Source organism: Miniopterus natalensis, chromosome 7 (genome assembly GCF_054644295.1).
Source record: "Miniopterus natalensis isolate mMinNat1 chromosome 7, mMinNat1.hap1, whole genome shotgun sequence".
In the NCBI taxonomy this organism is placed as follows: domain Eukaryota; kingdom Metazoa; phylum Chordata; class Mammalia; order Chiroptera; family Miniopteridae; genus Miniopterus; species Miniopterus natalensis.
In genome coordinates, this window is record NC_142087.1 from 61,979,580 (window position 1) to 61,999,266 (window position 19,687).

The 19,687-nt window shown below is 53.0% G+C and overlaps 1 protein-coding gene across 1 annotated transcript in view; it reads left to right on the forward strand.

The window, feature by feature from the left end:
• The window catches only part of CTIF (cap binding complex dependent translation initiation factor), a 221,535-nt gene extending 208,675 nt beyond the window's left edge, over window positions 1–12,860 (forward strand). Inside the window, exons 12-13 of the mRNA XM_087818617.1 lie at window positions 10,820–10,873; window positions 12,589–12,860. Of these exons, the coding sequence (XP_087674743.1) occupies window positions 10,820–10,873; window positions 12,589–12,804 (270 nt within the window). The 3' untranslated portion in view covers window positions 12,805–12,860. The remainder of the gene's footprint in view (window positions 1–10,819; window positions 10,874–12,588) is intronic.
• The last annotated feature ends 6,827 nt before the right edge of the window (window positions 12,861–19,687 follow it).

The following is a 19,687-nucleotide window of genomic DNA, read 5'->3' on the forward strand; positions in this document are numbered from 1 at the left end:
AAGAAGAGTGTACACTGCACAGCCCGCACCCGAGCGTCGTGCAGGCCTGAGTGTTGTTGCCATTTCATAGAACATGGGAACATGGGAATAATCGTTGGAATACGGGACTATAGAAAACTGAAGCCCTGAGATGTCAACTGATGGCCCAGTTTCCGAGGCTGTGAGAACTGAAAGCAGAACTCTAACCTTACAACCCCTAACTCTGTGTGTGTGTGTATGTGTGTGTGTGTGTGTGTGTGTGTCCCGACTTAATGTCCCACCTCAGAAGAGCAGTCTACCCCAGACACGCAGGCTTGCTTTTGGGCTGTACTTCCTGGAGGCAGGGGGCTGGCCTAGTTGACCCCTCAAGGTCTCGTTCAAGCCCAGCGGTGGGTGATTCTACAGGCGAGTTGCTATGGGAACTATAACTTTGAATTTCCTGGCTCTGGGGCTGTGAAAATCACAGCCTGAACCTTCCGTTGATGTGGGTTTCTAGATTAATTTCCTGTTTGATTGTTTACTTTAGAGAGCGGAAAATGCCTTTGCAGGCAGCTAGCTCCCTCCACCAAGACGCTTATCACACCCTCCCCCCCACCGCCAACAAGGTCAAGTCCAGGACTCAGGTGGGCGGAGGTGGGGAGGCCACAGGATGGGGCCAGGGACCAGGTGTGTGGGGGACACATCTAAGAGTAGATGGCAGCCTGAGGCCCCCTCCCCTGCCCTGCCCTTTCCTTGTGCCAGCAGAAGGTCCCAGCCCAGTGACCTGGGAGTTCAGAGACTGCTTGTTGGGGGCCATCTGCCCACCACCTGAGCCCCAGGTCTGGCCCTCAGCCAACCCAAACCCTTCCCATCTCAGGGAGCCGTTTTGTGCTGAGTCAGACACAAAATGCAGTCATTCCTTCAGAGGGATGTCCAGAGGGTACTGTGAGGGGAGGGGGGTGATGGTTTCAGATGCCACCGGACACCCAGTGCCTCCAGGCTGGGCACTGCTGGCCGAGAGCCCAGGGGAAGCTTAGAAAATAACTGCTCCCCACAGGGCCCCGTCACTCCAGCCGAGAGCAATGGACAGTGTGCCCGGTACCATAATTCAGTCCTGTTCCTGGCTCCGGTCCCTGGGGAGCAGTTAACACTGGCAGGCTCAAGCCAGGCTCTGTGGCAGGTGTCACAATCTCCTGCAGTGATGACCACCTCTCATAGGAGCAGGGCTGCTGTGTCACCTTCAGAGCCCTTCTCCCACCCCACCTGCTAAACCCAGCAGAGATAGGCGGGAACACTAACCCACTTTATAAATGGGGAGCTTGAGGCACAAGAAGGGGAAGTGGACTAGTCCGGAGGTCTACCAACCGGTCAAATAGTACCTGGGGAGGGGTCTCCCAACCCCTTCACTGCCCCTTCCCTTGTCTAGGGGACTATATATTATACCACTTTTGAGAGCAAAAGGAATACTAGTACTAATCAGGTTGGGATGACAGGTGAAAACCAGAAGCATCCCAGGCAAACCAGGATGTGTGTTCACCCCACCTTTTTCCATCCTGTGCCCATTAGCCTTATTTATGTGGGCCTTGCTTGTGGGGCAGTGGTCATGACATTGACTGTGGAGGCAGATGAAACCGGGGTTCAACCCCCGGTTTCTCATTACTGTGTGTTCTTGGGGAAGTCCTTTCCCTCTCCATGCCTCACTTCTGCGGCTATGACATGAAGAAACTGCAGTGGTGTCTGACTCAGATAAACTGGCATACAGGTAAAGTGGCTCTTAAAGTGTGCACACAGCACCCTAGCACACAGCTAGAGCAAGCGCTCAAACATGTAAGCCCTGCACTGACCGAGGACTCAGAAGGTGCTGGTCAGCCCTTGGAGACCCCCTCTTGAAAGGGAAAACCTCAGGGCTGCCTTAGACTTTCTCTGCTTCCCCTTTAGGAGGGATTTGAGTGCACTGGGGCAGTGGACACAGAACAAGCCCCAGAGAGGACAGGCAGGCTCCGGGGAGGGGAGGGGAGGGGAGGGGAGGGGAGGGGAGGGGAGGGGAGGGGAGGGGAGGGGAGGGGAGGGGGAGGGGAGGGGAGGGGAGGGGAAGGGAAGGGAAGGGAAGGGAAGGGAAGGGAAGGGAAGGGAAGGGAAGGGAAGGGAAGGGAAGGGAAGGGAAGGGAAGGGAAGGGAAGGGAAGGGAAGGGAAGGGAAGGGAAGGGAAGGGAAGGGAAGGGAAGGGAAGGGGCACTAAAGGAGAAGTTGGGAGGTGTTGACAGTGCTCACAGACAAGGTCCCTGGGGTTTCAAACCCCTATCCAGGATCCTGGGAACTCATGGCTGTGGGGACTCCATGAACAGAATTTGCCTCCTGTCCAGGCCACTTGCCAGGGCCTGGCCCCAAAGAGGAGCTACTGGAGCCGGGGCCCCGTCCTCTGGCTCTGATATCTGCAGGATTCAGTGTCTTCTCTGAGCCCCAGATTACGTTTCCACCACCCATCACCACCCCCAGGGCCAGCTGTGGGCTGAAGCATTCCCCCGTGTGACATTTACTGTGGCCACTTTGTACGGGGCGGTTTGCAAGCTCGGCAGGAAGGAGGCTAATTATTGCCTCTGGGGCGCCTGGTCCGCAGTTAGGGTGCCTGCCCGCCTGCCCCGCCTGCCCGCCTGCCCGCCTTAGTGGGGAGGGCTGGCAGCCAGGCCACAGGGCACAAGCTTGGACTGAAGTCCAGGTCAGAACCATGAATTTCCTTGACATCTGACCATGGCTACCACACTAGGGCTTCTTATTAGGCTAGTGTAAGAGTGACATTTGGGGTCGATTTCCCTTTCCTGGGATTCTGAAGTGCAGACAGGCACAGAGTAGTGATAAGTAATGAACGTAAAGCAACACTGATTTTGTTGTTCTACTGCAGGCTGAGCAGCAAGAACATGTACACGTGTACCTGTGTCACAGCCCCTCCTGTCTGTTGCAGACTTGACCCTGGCCTCTGGGTTATCCCCCTCTCTCCTGCATTCTACCCACTCAGCTCTGCCGCTAGCCTTGAAACATGCTCATGTCTCTTCCACTTTAACCACCACTCCCTGGACCCTGTGCCAGTCTCTTTCTCCGAGCATCTTACCCTTCTTCTCTTCCATAGGCAAGTTCCAAAAAAAAAACCAGAAAGAAAAAGAGAGGGAGAAACAGAGAAGAAAGAACAGAAAACCCCCACAGAAAAGAAAGAAATGATATACTCTTTCAGTCTCCACTTCCTGAGCCTTGGCCCTCTCCAGCCCCACCTTGCCCAGGTCTCCACCTGGCCCGCCCCCTGCACTGAAGTCATCATGGCAAAGGTCACCCGCGCTTTCCTAACCACCAAATCCAGAGAGCCCTGGTCCTTGTTCATCTTACTTGACCTCTCTGAGAATTTGACACCATTGCCCTTCTTAGAACGTTCTTGGCTTCTTTGACATCACTTCTTCCTGTTCCTCTTAACTGTCTGACCATCCCTCTTCCACCTCGGGGGGTTCCTCCTCTCCTACCACCCTTTAGATATTGCTCTTTCCAGGTCTGAAGCCCGTATCCTCTCCCCTTCCCTTCCCTTCCCTTCCCTTCCCTTCCCTTCCCTTCCCTCCCCTCCCCTCCCCTCCCCTTCCCTTCTCTCTCTTCTCCTCTCGTATATTCTAGGTCTTCTCCCAGGACATCTCACTCACGTCCATGGCTTTCACCAGCACCCTGGGCACTGATGATCACAATAGCTAGCCTCCCGCTAGTCATCTTCCCTGATATCCCCAAGGACCATAAATTCAATATTTTTAACACTGAATTTAGAAATGGTGGCACCATCATTTATCTAGTTGACCAAGCCGTAAACCTAGGGGCTCTCCCTCTTCAAGACTATCCTTTTCCTCACCTTCACTTCTGTCTCCTCAACACACCTCCTCCCGTTGTGCCTGACTCAATTGAAGCCATCCTAATTTCTCACAGCGGCAGCCTCACTGGTCTCCTTGCCTCCAGTCCCACCACTGCCCTACCAGCTCCAGTCTATTCTCCATACTGTGCAAGAAAGGATCTTTCAAGAATCCAAATACTATCTTCCTGCTCTCCAGTTTAAAATCTTTCAGTGGCTCTCTAGCCCCTTAGGATAAAACCCAAACTCAGTAGCACTGCATCTAGAGCCTTTTAGAATGTGGCCCTTGCTTTCTTGACCATCACGTTCTCTCTCTCCCCACACACCATATATTTTAGCATCTCGACATACTTGTTATTCCCCAGTGCACTCTGCTAGTTCACATTTTAGCTTTTGTGCGTCTGCCATATGCCGCTGCTCATGCCTTATGCCTGGCGTGTTCACCACCACCACCATTCCTCCCACTTTAACCACCACTTGTGTTCCAGCCCCACACACCTAGCCCAGCTTCCCCTTATTAGACTATAAGTTGCAAGTCTTATATTCTTGCTATCCTTGTACTTACACAGTATTTAGCACATAGTAGGTGTTGCATAAATGTTGCTGGAAGGAAGGAAGGAAGGAAGGAAGGAAGGAAGGAAGGAAGGAAGGAAGGAAGGAAGGAAGGAAGGAAGGAAGGAAGGAAGGAGATCAGTGGGTAGATGAATGGACAGGTAGAGGGATGGAAGGATGGATGGGTGGATGGAAGGTTGGATACATGATGTGTGGGCGGACAGAAGGATGTGTGGATAAATGGTTGCATAGGTGGGTGAAAAGATGGAGTAATAACTTGGTGGATGAGTCAGTGGGTGTATGGATGGGTAGGTGGATAAATGGGTGAATGGATAGATAGATAGTGGCCAATGTAGGCACATAATAGGTAAAAATCAATTCAATTTTGCGAAGACTCGGGTTGATTGTTGTCACCAGTCAACAAAATTGAGAATTATAAGCTCCAACCATCAATATAAAGTAGCTAATGTGGGAGAAATTAAAATAATTCTCCAAGAAAGATGATGCTGACCCAGGACTTCTATGCACCTTCTGGATCTTCTCAGACTTGCTGTCTCTTTGGCTTGTTCAAGACACTTAACTACCGAGCCTCGGTTTCTCTGCATTAAGTAGAGATAATAATGCCTGTGGTCTTTTGCTGTCTCTACGAGTGTGTCACAAGGGTAAGCTGGATGGTGTATACAAAGTGTGTCAAGATCTTCAGGGAAGATACATGTTTATAAAGATACATATTTAATAGCAATAATCACACCTTGTATTTGAATCAAGCTTTGTACTTTTCAAAGCTCTTTCATAGACATTATCTCAATTGGCTCTCAAAACAATTCTAGGCAGGTATTATCCCCGTTCTCAAGTGAGGAAACTGAGGTGCAGAGTGATTAAGTGACATGCCCAGGGTCCTTTTAGTGAGTAGCAGGTCTTCTGCACATTTTTGGTGACAGTGTTTTTAGGATAGATTATCTACTTCTCTGCCTCCCCGAAGAGACCCAGGCTTAATTAACCCTCTTCTTGATGACTCAAAGTCAGTATCATGAACATCAGGTCCTCTAGACTCAGCTGTAGATGCTGATCCAGGTCCATCAGAGGTGCAAGGTGGAGGGGCCGGGACTCATACCTGAGGACACTCATGAGACACAGGTGGCCATTGTAGCCCCCCACCCCAGTCACCGTGCCAGACCACTTGCCATGCATCAGGGGCTCTTTTTTGCCTCTGCTGCATTCTTCTCCCTCTCCCCTTTCTCTCCACCATCTGCATTTCTGCCCATCGCTGTGGCTTCCTGGGCCCCTGCAGTCCTCCACCTCCCACCCTCTGCTCTTCCTTCTCTCTCCTCTTTCTGCAACTTCTACCCCACCCTCAGCTGGTCCTGCCCCAGCCCTGGCCCTTTCACAGACCCAGCCAGCCAATTAGAGCTCTAGACCGTTCCCTAGAAAACCAACCAAGCACATGCATGCACTCTGAAATCATCTCACTTTTGGTCCTTTGTTGCTGCTCCCAGCCTACCCTCGGCTACCCACAAAGGAGGGGGGCTCCTGCAGGCAGGGTGTGAGCTGAGCTTTCACTGTGGCTGTATTAGGCTTCTTGGATTTGCTCTACAAGGTTGAAACCGTGCTGTTGGTGAGCTGAGGTGGTCAGGGTGGGCTGCCTGCCTCAGGCTGGCACTCACTCCTTCCTAGTAAGACAAGAAGCTGTCGTCTCCAGTGCTCACTTGCCTCCCACACACGAAGGCAGCCCCATGGGTCCTTCCATCAGCACCCTCTTTCCCTTTCCATGGGGTGGCATCCCAGGCAACCAGCCTGACTCCATCCTGGGCATGCCTTGGGCAGCATGCCCATGCCCTGTGGACCTTCCATCGGGGATGCTGGGATGCTCCCACCAGGCTGCCTTTCTCCCTAGTTGCTATCGGGCCTCCCACAGCCTGACTCCAAGCACCTTGGCCTCTCCCCGAGGGAGGATGTGATGGGTGTGCCCACAACAAGTCTCCGGCAGAGACAATAGGACAGGAATGCATTAGCTTCCGAACAAACACTGTGTGGGCTCGCACAACTGCCTTGGATTCCCGTCCAAGAAATACATTTCGCTGTTCGAGGGCGAGGGTGGCTGGCCTGCCCCAGCCCGCCCACACCCCTTTCTGTGCCAGAGACTTTGATGAGTGGGCTGCTCCTCCCCCCACCCCGGAGCCTTCAGCCCCCCAGCATGGGCAGCCCTTCCCCATCATTCAGCTTTTCTTCCGAAGAGTGAGAGCAGAGGGCAGAGACAGTCCTGCCCACCCAAAGAGTGCCTGCTCCTGCCACCACTTTTTTTAAACATTTTTTTATTGTGGTAAAATGTACATAACATAAAATTGATCGTTTTAGCCATGTTTAAGTGTACAGTTCAGTGAAGTACATTAATATTGTTGTGAGACCATCACCACCTTTTACCTCCAGACCTTTTTCATCTTCCCAACTGAAGCCCTGCGCCCAACAAACAACTCCCCGTTACTTCTCCCACCAGCCCCTTGGCAACCACCAGTCTACTTTCTGTCTCTGAATTTGACTATTCCAGGCACCTCATGTAAGTGGAATCATACAGTATTTGTTCTTTCGTGTCTGGTTTATTTCACTTAGCATAATGTCCTCAAGGCTCACCCATGTTATAGCTTGTGTCAGAATTTATTTCTCCCTTTGTAAGGCTGAATAACATTCCATTATATGTAGAGACCACATTCAGTTTATGCACCCATCTGTTGATGGACACTTGGGCTGCTTCCCCCTCTGGCCTATTGCGAACAGAGCTGTAGTGAGCTTGGGTGTGCACGAGTCTGAGTGGCCAGTCCTTTTGAAATTGTCTAGAGTTCAATAAGGCATCATCTCCAGAAGATCCCAAATAGAACCTACATGAACAAGAGAGTTCATCGGGCCCCTCAACTTAGTTCCAGGGATTTGTTTTTATAAAAACTAGTTGTCCTTAGGAAAAAGCAGAGCCCTGAAGAAATGAACACAGAACAGGTAGGTTTGGGCCAAGGTGGAAAAGAGTGGAAAGATCTTGTTCTTGGGACCCTGCCCGCAAAGGACAAGTCAAGGACAGATTCCTGGGAAGCTGTTGATCACCCAGAGGCATGGGAGCCTCTAAGAGGACATTGAAAGGTGACCCTGGAGGGAACCTCTGTAGAGCTGAGTCTAGGGCTTCCCACTGTGAGGCAGGCCAGCCTCTAGTTTTGCCACAAAGAGCAACAGGGTGCCCCTTCCTGCCTGGGACAGTTGGGGAAAGCTCCCTTGGGTGGGGGTTAAAGGGGACACTCTGCAGCCCCTTCAGCTCTAAAGCTTTAAGGATCTGCTCTCAAAAGCCAGCAGTGAGACCCAAGTCAGCGTTTAGGGGAGACCAGACATGGTCTGCAGCCACGATTCCCTCGGTGAACTCTGCATCTCAGCATCTGTGAAGGACATGCACAATGAACATCAGTCCTCCCAACTTCCTTGAGAAAACCCAGCAGGCACCATGTGATTTTTAGCTTAACACAGACTTTACCAAGCCACCAAATGAAAGATAAGGCTGGAGGAGAGGCTCTGGGGTTGAGAGTCCCCTCCCCAGTCCTTCTTTACCCTGGAAACCAGGAGCCCAGGGCCCCCCAAGGAGGGAGGAGGACAGTGGCATGGGCACGGTCCCCAGGAGCAGGCCCCGGGGGAGTTTGGGCGTGCAGGGGGGAGGAAAGGACATGCACAGGAAGTAGGCCAGTCACAAACATTTGGGGAAGAATAGGGACAGAGTAGAAAGGCATGGACCTGTTCCACTGTTCTGAACCTTTACCGGGGAGCAGATGGAGGGGGGGGCATGCCTGGGGCAGCAGAGAAATGAGAAATGAGGAGGAGGAGACACTTGCTCATCAGGACAAAGTGCTCAGCTGACAAGAACAGGGAGGCTCCAGGAGGCTTTCCACACAGAAATCCCAAGGGCTCTCTGGCCAGTGTGGCTCAGTGCTTGAGTGTCGACCCATGAACCAAGAGGTCACCAGTTTGATTCCAGTCAGGGCACATGCCCGGGTTGTGGGCTCGATCCCCAGTAGGGGGCGTGCAGGAGGTAGCCGATCGACGTTTCTATCTCTCTATCCCTCTCCCTTCCTCTATCTCTGAAATCAACAAAAACATATTTTACAAAAAAAAGAAGTCCCAAGGGCCACCTGAAGGGAAAAGCACTCACATTTCAGAGCATGCAGAACTTGTCAGGCCCTGGCTCTTCATGGTATTTCCCATAATGATACCTCACTTGTCCCTAAACCTCAGAAGGCTTAAGAAGCTCATCTCAGGACAGAACATGGCCCCAGGTTCATCTCAATTCACCATGACAGACATTTATTGAGCACCTACTATGTGTCAGCCAACGTGCTAGGTGCACGGAGCTGACCCCTTCCTTCCTTCCCATAAGCTCCCAGTGCTGCCTGTTCCCCTCCTCCCCACCCAGCTGCCACCGCCCTCTCTCCAGGACTTCCCTTCCCCCTAGATACCCCGCTTTTCCCCTTTCTTGTGGTTTCTACCAGCAATTTCTATTTTAAGGATTTTTTCCCCACTAAGCCCTACAGGGAACCTATGAGGGAGTGGTTACCATAAGACAGAAGTTCTAGCAAACGTCACAGAGTTCTCAAATCAGTCCCTGTCCTTCCTGCAGAGAAAAAGGAGCTAGGTCCACTCCTCCATCCCCCCTCCACCCGCTATTCCCATCCTCGGTAGTCACAGGACCCTCCCAATCTATGAACCGCCCCCTCCCAGAGCAGGCTGGATTGGATGCTGGACTCAGGTAGGCCTGCTACCGGGGGAGTCAGCTCCCCTCAACTTTTTCCAAAATGTGCTTCCTGTTCTTTACTCCGGCCTCCTAGATCTTCTAGATGAGGGAGCCCTTTCCCTGTGTGCCCCCAGAGCTCCTCCAGGCACTGGCTGGGCGGAAGCCTCCCTCAGCTCTCTTTGAAGGCTTGTAGACCTGGGAGGCAAGAAAACTCCAGGAGCGGACACCAGTGTATGCCGAGAGGGACAGCTGGATGCTGCAGAGTATTCCACTGTGTCATAATTATTTAATAATGTTTAAGTTATTTTCAGTCTTTTACTGTAGCAATAGTACAGGGAAAACTTTGTATGTGTGCCCTGCATGTGTATACGTACATGTATAGGATCAATTCCTAGAAGTGATAGTGTCGGGTCACACAGGGTTTGTACGCTTACAATGCTATAATTATCACCAAGTTGCCATCTAAAGAGTTAAACTAACTTCTGTTTCCACAAGCACTGTATGTCTGCAGATTCACCAGTTATAACTTTGTGCCCTGTCTGCTCCAGTGAGAAGGGTGTGTGGGGTGGGGGTTCCATATCCCCTCATCATGTGCACCAGGGCGTCCTGTGGATGAGCTGCCTCTCAGGGTTAGCCCTTCCCACTTGCAGACTCCCAGCCGGGTGGTTTTCTCCCTGACTCCCAAAGAGTATTGTTAACAAATATTTCGAAGTGCCTACTGTGTGCCTGGCACTGTTCCTGGTGCTGGACAGAGCAGTGGACAAAACCGAAGCCCTGTCCTCATGGAACTTGCCTTCCAGCCAAGGGAGACAGACAATAGACTGACAAGTAGATGCCATGTCAGGGGTGAGATTTGTTAGAGGTAAAGCAGGAGGTCGACAGGGCTGGTCAGTTATACACAGGCCAGTTAGAGAAGCCTTGGCCGATGGGTGATATTGTACAGAACCTGAATAAAGCGAGGGAGGAAGGTTTGAGGATATGTGGTGGCTGAGAATCGCCAGGTGACACAAGCGTTGTATACTTAAAATGGTGAATTTGATGTTATATGAATTATATCTCAATTTAAAAAGCAAAAGAGAGGGGCTGAGAGAATGAGACAAGGCAAGTAGAGGGAAGCCTGGATGGAGGGGTGACCAGTTCCAGTGCTGGGCAGGCTGGCCATAGCCTTGGTCAAGAAGCAATTCCAGCCTCTGGTGAAGTCAGTGGGGGCATGGTTTTGCAGAAAAGCGCTTTGATTTCCAGGAGTCCTCCCGTAGCCAGGGCCCAGGAGTGCCCAGAACCACTGCTGAGCCTCCCCTCAGCAGTCAGGAAGTCTTTAAGCTAATTTCATTTCTCTGAGGATTTTCGCTGACCAGTTGTTAACAGCCAATGATCCTTGCCACCACCTTCAAACCTACCTGTAGCCTTGCTTTGCTATGGCCTCTAATCGCAGCCTTCTGACCTGGCCGGGGGGTCCAGATTGTATGTCCACAGCAGTCCTCCTGCGTCTCAGATCTGGTCCTGGTGCTGAGTTTCTGCTGCCCTCTAATCCTTGGAGATGCTTGTTCCAGGCTGCACCAGGGCTGGGGTGGGGCGCCTGGCTGCTGGGGGCTGGTGGCTGGCACCCTGAGTGGTGATCTCTGGTGCTTACTTCAGCAGCACATATACTAAGAGGTGGTCTCTGCCTCTCTCCTCCACAGCTCTTGCAGTCTCAGGATGTGAAGGAAGATGCTGTCCTGTGTTGCTCCATGGAGGTAAGCAGTGTACTTCAGACACCTCTGACCTCAGAGTTGTGGGGCTGGTAGGAATGGCTTCCTGAATTGTCAACCCAAAACCAGAGTAAATGTTGATGGGGAGACCTGCCCACGGCTGGCTCAAGGGGCAGAGAACTGCTGGCTCATCTAGAGGGAAATATTGAGTGCTGGCATTGTCACTTTCCCTCTGTCCTCAAGGCCACCCTCTCCTTGCATCAGGCATACCACCCAAATGACCTAAGAGATTCCAAGTGACCCTCTGTCCCCAAATATCTCCCTGAGCTTTGGTACTATGGAGTTTGGGGAGGTGCCTGAGGTTTGAATCCCTGCCCCCCCCCATTTGCACTGACCCATTCAAAGGAGCCCCTTGGGAGGTGCCATGCCCGTTCCCAAGGTGTGGCCACTACTCCTTGAAACTCTTCCTCTGGGATCTTTCTTCAGACACTTGGCTCTGGCCTAGTCACTAGGACAAACCTTTGCCCTCGGAAAACTGCCCAGAGCCATTCAGAGTGTAGTGCAGTGAGGGGAGGGCCTCCAGCCTGGGCACCAGGACACGTCAGGCTGTGTAAGCACACCTCTCAGGTGGCTCCTGCCCGGCTGCCAAGGCCACTCCCAAGAATCTCAGAGTCCAGAAGTTCTGGGAGCCCAGAAGTGCTGGGAACCCAGACAGGAGCCTTAGGTGGAAGGGACAGTCCCTCTGTTCATTCATTGGGCTCCAGCTGGGTGCCCTACATGGGGACTTGGGGTGGGGGAGATTGGGGAGAAGGAGAAGGTATGTTCCCTCAGGGCTAGATATCACACACACACACACACACACACACACACTGGGTGGGGCGGTGGAGAGAATAGTGTGAGTACAGAGCATACATCCCTAAAGATTCCAGGGAGAGGGGTCAGGGTGGGCCCACGAGGTTAAGAAAGGTTTTGTGAAGACGAGAGAGCCTTGAAAACTGGGTGGGATGAGGCTGGGGTGGGGCAGAGATGGAGACTGAGACTATATGGGAAGAACCTGCAGGGGCTGCTGGCCAAGCAAGCACAGATCCAGAGGCTGGGGCTCCTTCCCAATGGGGGCTTTTCTAGATTATTGGGGGCCTCTCTTGAGGGTGAACCCTCTGGCTGGCCCTCTGCCCCAGTTCATATTTCTCTTCCCTTCATGTCACAAGTGTGGGCAGAGGTCAGTGCTGGGGGTGGGGAGGTGGGATTGGAGGCAGGAGAGAAGGGAAGAGGGAAATAGGAGACCTCATCCTGCTCTCCTGCCCTCAGGTTCCACATGTGCACACACAGGTAATAATGACAGCTCATTCCAGAGAGACATCCTAGCAGGTGAAAATTAACACAGTGCGGCCTGATCACCTTTGAAGGGAGCAGGTCACACAGCCACTGAGGGTGTAGTCAGTAGTCAGGGAAGGCTTCCTGTAGGAGGGAAAACTCTCGGGTGAAAGGGAGAAGTGGTGTGTTCCTGGTAAGGGCTTTTTTCAGCCTTGGGCAGCAGACACTATTATGATCCCTCTTATATCTGCCAACAGATTGGTTGTTAAATGTGGGCTATCACACTCCCCCACCCCCACCCCCAATGTCACAGAGGCCTGGGCCTGCACCTTCCTGAGATAATCTAGCTATTTCTTGTCCCTGCCCCCAGCTCACCCAACCAAGGTGGGTCAGAGGACCACCACAGGGCCCATGTCCTATGCTAACCCCCACTTCTCTGCCCACAGCTGCAGAGCACAGGCCGGCTGCTGGAGGAACAGCTGCCCGAGATGATGACCGAGCTCCTGGCCAGTGCCCGAGACAAGATGCTGTGCCCCTCAGAGTCGATGCTGACCCGGTCACTGCTGCTGGAGGTCATTGAGCTCCATGCCAACAGCTGGAACCCTCTGACACCCCCCATCACACAGTACTACAACAGAACCATCCAGAAACTGACAGCCTGACAGCCAGGGGCCTGGCGGGCGGCCCGCGGGCAGCTGGGGCCCTGGTGCACAGGGCCAGATGGACAGGCGGGAGGACAGGGGTGGCCCTGGAGAAAGAAATGGGGAGGAAGGCAGGCAGAGCCGGAGGCCAATCTGGAGCCGGGCGGGAAAGGGATCAGATCCCTAGGAGCGCCCCCCAGCCGAGCCCTCCCAGCCCCAGCATGCGGCAGCTTCATCAGCAAGGGAAGCATGTTTCTTTTTCATGGTGGCCCGGCCCTCGCCCCTCCTCACTCCCTCCTCCCCTACCCGCTCCCATCAAACGAGTCCCCCCCACAGGGCTTTGTGCAAGGGGTTTCATCTCTGTGACTCCTCCTCTGAGGCCAGCAGCCCGGCACACCAGGGCACCGCTTGGGTCAGAAAGGACCTCAGAAGGCTGAAAAAGTGGGTCGGAGACGGGCTTGCATTGTTCCTGCATGCTGTCAGCCACAGTGGCCAACTGGCAGCAGGCGACGTGTAGCAGATGTCCCAGAGGACAAAGGCAGACACGGTCCCCACCAGCCGCCCGTAATTGACGGCCTTTGTCTATGCGGTTGAGCTGGGGGACAGAGGCATCCCTTCTCCTCCAACCTTCACGCTCCACCACCCCCCAACTTCCAAGTCGCCCTCCCCCCCGCCCCCAAGCCTCAGGCCCAGGCCTTGGAGCAGGCAAGGGAGCGGGAGTCTGTAGTTCTACTTGCACTCTTTTGTTTTATTGTGTTATATTTTTCAAAAGTCAGCTGCTTTGAAGTCTCCTCTCTCAATGAAAGAGCCGGCTCACACAGGCAGCACTGAGGACCCCGATTAGTGGGAGATCAAACCTGCCCCCCTCTGGAAGGATTCTAGCCACAGACAGCTTGCCAGTAGCCAATTAGGGTAATTGGAAACTTCTGCCCTGGTGGGGGTCCCGCTGGAACCTGTGCCCCTGGCTCCCAGCACCTCCCTTCTCTTATTCTAGCCGTGCTCTCTCAAAGGGCCAATACCATCACGCTGGGAGAGCATTAAGCCTGGTCCTGGCCTCGGGCCTTGTGGTGAACCAGGCACAGAATAGGCTGGCAAACTAAAACCAAAACGCTAGGGGACATTTTCTGCTCCACACACAGGTCTTGTCCCAAGCTCTGAGTGGGGGGAAGGTGGGAGGGTGGGGCTACCTGGCTTTCCAGGGCTCGAGGTTTAGCTAAATGGGCTGTGTCACTGCCCTAACCTCATCACAAGCAAGATCTGGGAGCCCAGCCCTCCCACAGCAAGATCCCCATGCTCCAGGAGGGCTCTGGGCACTGCAGCCTCAGGGCTATTGGAAAAGGGAGTGTCCATTGAGTCATGAGCAGGGCAGTCAGGTGACCAGGCAAGGATGCCAGACAGCTTTCCAGGCTGGGAACAAGGCTGGGGCTTCCTGGAGGAGTCAGGTCCTGTGAGCTGCCCCTTCCCTGTTGGAGGAGGGCGGGGATCGGGCTCAGGGAGGCTGTCACTGGCGTCTGCACAGCCCCACCTCCAGGGTCTGGAGCTCACACTTTGATGAGCCCCCAGAAAATGACCTCAGCCCAGCAGCTTCCTTATTTACTCCTTTACTGAGGCCAGGCACACTCTGGGTCACTGGAGGCAGCTTGGCTGCCTGATCCAATCAGGCTGGCTAGGAGGTGAGGGCTGGAGGAGGTTTCACCTCGTTGACCCCGAGTCTAGGAGAGCAGGCGAGGTGGGGTGGGGAGCAGGTTCCCCAGTGCTCCCTGGCTTTCCCACCAGCTACAACCTGCCTTCCAGCCCCAGGATGGGAGCCTGTGCCAGTCCCCAAAAAGAACCTGTGTGGGGCACAGATTTACCTGGAACAGGTCTGTTGCCTCTGTCAAAAAGCCAGTGCCACCCGTAGCCCCAGCCTTTGCCTTTTCCTTCTTCCCAAGTTTTCTCAAGCTTCTCCTCACCGCCTTTCCTCCTCGGCCTGCACCTTTAGCCCAACCTGGGGCCCAGAGACGCCAGAGGCCACACAGGAGGCCTTGGAAGAGCTAAGCTGATGTTAGGAGGCTCAGAGAGGACACTGGGGAAATCATGATCTCGAGGAGTCAGGAGGCCTTCCCCAGGCAGGCAGCCGCTCCCTGACAGTCCTCAGAGGGACACACCTGTGCTGAAATGGGTCTTGCTTCCTTTATGTGTGTGTGTGTGTGTGTGTGTGTGTGTGTGTGTGTGTGTGTGTGTGTGTGTGTGCGCGCGCGCGCGCGCGCGCGCGCGCATCTGCTGAGAAAAAAACAGGGCCCAGAGGAAGGGGGAGGCTTAGGAGTAGGTGCAAGTTGAGGAGGCAGGAGAGTGGGGTCTCCCACCTCCACCCCAGCTCAGAGAGCAAGTTTCATGCAGGGGCCCCAGACACTGTGAGTGCAGGGGCTGATGTTCCCAGGAAAGCCAAGACAGGTAGCATCATGGGCACCGTGGGCCTCATGCCCCTTCCTTCTAAGTGGCCCTCCTTGGTGGTCTTGCCTCAGGGCCAACCCTTCCTGGACTGTTAGGACCAGAGTGTGAAGAAGTGAGATATAAATATGTATACATATATAAATATATTTTTAATTACGTGTCGTGTCACCGTGGCTCCAGACATATGGTTTGCCTAGTTTATTCCATTGCTTGAAAGCACTTCCTGGCCAATCCGAAAAACATTTTAAGCTGTTTTTCTAAATGCAGGTTGCTGCTACTTTTTCAGATATGGAAGGAAATAACAGTAAAGGCTAAAATCTGAGACTAAAGCAGCTTCCCATGAGAGAGGACTCAGACAGGAACTGGGGAGCAGAAGTGGGCACCCCACAGGCCCCCTCCCCAAGCCAGGCCCCCCCCTCTGCTGAGTGAGGAAGGCCATATCCAAGTTGACCTCTGAATGTACTTGATGGGGGGCAAGACTGGATATTGCATTTCTATAGCTTGCGTTGTTTTCCCCACTGGCCCGCGGCTTTCCTGGCTTTTACTGCAGAGGCAAAGTCCAGCCATCTGATGTTGATTCTGTCTCAGTCTCTCCCCTGCCAGTCAAGACGAAGTAGTCATTGTTTTCCTCTCAGGCAGCCAGCCTGCTCGCCACAGTCTTGCTCCCCTAGGCCTTGTGGCTTTGCCTAAGCTCTGGGACCACAGCCCCGAGAAGGTTCCCAACCTTCCCTGGACCAGGTGGGAGTCCCACCATCCTCCGTGAGGAGTGTGCCCCTTACAAACCCAGTTTCGTCCGTTCGTCCTTCCTTAACCAGTCTGTAAACCTTCAAGGTTTGGGGATCATCCTGTCCATTCATGTAAATGTAAATGTTGGCCGAATCGGTATTTATTCTAATTTTTATTTTATTTTATTTTATTTTCTCGGGGGGATGGGGAGGGGGGTGTGGGAAATGTACCATTGATCACACCCTGGGCAGCTGCAGGAGGCGGGCCCAGGCCGCCAGGCTGCCAGGAGTCGCAGCCCCTTGGGGCCGCCCCAGACACCAGGGCCCAGTCTTATCTGGCATCAGAAACCAGCCAGAGTTCCTCATATGACAGGCTCTTGGGGCCTGCCGGTGGAGTCCTGTCTCTCAGCTGCTGGGCGCTCTGTTGGGAAACCTCTGGCTGGGCCTGTGAGGATGCAGATCCGACAGAAGACAACTTTCCTCTACTGGGAACACTTGTGCAGAAGGGTTGCCCGCCTCTCCTGAGCCAGCTGGGAGCCTGGCGGGCGGGACCTACCTCCCTGGAGCAGGGGCCTGGGGCTTCCCGCCAAAGCTGCAGCGGAATCCTGCTCATGCAACCACTCTCCTCCCTCAGTATGTCCTGCTTTCCAGCTGAACCCAAACTACCAGTGGGTTTAAAAAATAAACAACACCAAAAAACAAAAATGCCCTGAATTCGTGTTCTTTGTGAGATCGGCAAAGGAATTCTCTCCCAAAGGCTTTTGTGCCTCAGCTGGTGTTGGCAGAGGCCTTGGATGAGCCTCTACCCAGGCGGTGAGGTGATGAGAAGATTCCCTACAGTTTCACTGCCTTGGGAAGCAGGGCAGAGACTGGGGCCTGGAGAAGATTGTGAAGGAGTGACCTAGGAGACTTACACCCCGCAAGCTGGGAACTGTGCCCTGTCCGCGGTGGTAGGATGAAGCCAGTCCTGCAGAAAATGGCTTGTACACCAAAGATCTGTTTTGCTGCCTGTTTAACCAGCCCACCACCCAACACTTACCCCTTCCTGGAATGGCATTGTCTGTGCATTTGGCAGTGACTCATTTTAAGCAGACTAAGAATGGGGACTAGCAGCTTCTAAAAGTCAGCAGCAAGTGGCTGTCTGGTCCCCGTGGGTCAAATCAGTCTTTCATCAAAGGATTCCAAAGGGACCTAGTGATTTATTTTCCTGTGATAACATGTCCCTTGCTTTGCACAATCCCTCCCGTGGTAAGACATTGGGGACACTACCTCCTGGTAACAAATCCCCCTTGGGGCTTCGTTCTGGCTAGAACATGCCAGGCTTTCACCTCAGGGTGGCGCAGAGCATCTATCCCCCATATACCTACCTGGCCTGGCCAGGTGGCAGCCAGGTCAGCCCGGAATCTAGGGACGGCATGTTGAGTCATTACTGAGTCACATGACACTGAGCAGAGACCACCAGAATGCACAGGTCGTGTCCTGGTTGGTGTGGCTCAGTTGGCTGGGCATCATCCCATGAACCGAGAGGTTACTGGTTGGATTCCTTGTCAGGCACATGCCCGGGTTGAGGGCTCAGTCCCCAGTAGGAGGCGTGCAGGAGGCAATGGATCAATGTTCAGTCTCACATCAATGCTCCCTCTTCCTCTCCCTCTCTCCCTAAAAAATCAATTTTAGAAATGCACAGGTTGGTAGAGGGAGCTGACATTTTAATTAAACATTTGAGATACTTGTCAAGACAGAGTTTTTTACAAAATACAAAGAAGGAGCAGAAAGCAGAGGTCAAAATGAAAGGTGTTTGAAGGTCAGCGAGAGGGTGGCAAAAGGGAAACCTTACCAAACAGTATTCACCAAAAGAGGAGATTTTTCTAGGTGGTTTAGTCCTGGTTCCGGAAGGTTCTAGATTACTGAAAACTATGAAATACATCATCCAAATAAAAAATGTTATGATATGAGTTATCTGTCCTGCGATGGGTTAGATTTGCACTAGAGTCTATAAGAGGGAGGGGAAACGTATTTTGAACGCATAAGTGAGAAAATGCACACACGTGTGCACACACACACATGACTTGCTAGGGCCTGACTCCCAAGGAAAATGCAGCAGAAAAAGAAGGGATTGAGAAAGTGAAAGGGAAAGGAGAGCTGAGGCCTGAATATTTACAGTCTCCTTCCCACAGTTCCCCCGTGGCTTCGGGCCTTCCGTACACTCCGGTTCAATGTAGGCAGGTGAGTATCCTTGATTCCCATTTTACAAATGAGAAAACAGACTTGACTGACCTGGAGCCAAAGGCCAGTCGGTGGAAGAGTCAGGCCAGGTAGCCCAGTGCCCCTTCCCCTCGCCCAGAAGGTGAGCATGTCCTTAGCCTCTACCCTCTGCCGGCTGCCGGCAGGGCCCCAGAGAGCGGCCAGTCCTGCCAGCCAGACGGAAGGAGCAGCCAGCTGCCTGCTGAGACCGCCGTGGCTGACTGCACGGTGTGCCCCCAGAGTCAGTCAGAGCAGGAGCGTGATGAAATCCCCCAAAGCGAGGGATTTCGGTAGGGTGAGGAGGAGGAGCGGTGTTGCAAAGTTCAGTGCTGTTATATAAAAGGATCCGTTGTGTATGTGCAACTGTCCTGTTGGCTTTCCTCCAGGCCAATGATTCTCGAGGTGGGTGGGAGGCGAGGGAGACTCTCCTAGGGGAGCATATCAAAAGCGGCGTCAATAGCCAAACTGCCTGGGAACTGCTAATGACGTGCTGAAGGAGGACACATACAGGCATCAACATTTTCCAAATTCTGGCCTTAAGGAGCCCTCTCTTCCTGGTGGGTACACGTGTGCATGACCTCTGTGGGGTGTGAGAGAAAAGATGGTCAAGGCCGCCACCCAACACTCCAAGAACATAGCCACAAAGGAGCTGTTACAGTGACGCAGAATTGATGTCTAGAAAGAGTGGCCATGTTGCCACGTTCTGAGCCTGGATTTGCAATGTTGGGATTTGCTGTCCCAGCTGTAAATGGTCAGCGCTGTGCAATAGGGGAGGGGGCTCCAGTAAGTCGCTTGACTGTGGGATAAAATCTATACCATGGACTCAGGGCAGTGTTATGATTTTCATGGGCCATGGGCATTTATGCCTTTGTAAGCCCTTTCTCCTTAAAATAATACAAAAATTGTATTGTATGACTGACTACACTGGTATAAAGACAAATATATTAATATTACTTATTAAGACATTTTTTCAACGTAGAAGTTCACTTCTTGATTCTGGATTTAGAAGAGAGGAAAACATTTTGTGGGCTCCTAAAAGTATTTGTGTGTCCTCGATGCTAGACCTAAAGGGTACATCAGCGTTGCATGGACATTGTACCTGGGCAAGGAAGGAAGCCTGCTTTTCCCTGCTGCCCACCTGATCTCAGGGTGACCCAGAGCAGAGGACAGTAGGTAGGGGTGGCCAAAGGGGCTGATCATGCTGCCATCTTCCAAGGAAACAAATGGCCCATTCTGGAAACAAATGCAGTGACTGCTTCTGCCCCAGACTGGCTACGGGCCAGACAGCCAGGAGTGAGGTGAGCAGCTGTGTTTGCCTAGCCAAGGACACTCGGGCCCAGAGGGCCAGAGCCGCCACACAGCACTGCCTCCCCTCCACAGCTCTTACACACACAGTATCTGGTTAGTCTCACCAGAGTCCTGGGAAGGAAGTAAATCACATTCTTATACCCATTTTATGTCTGGGGAAACTGAGGTTTAGAGAACTATACCATCTGCTTGAATGG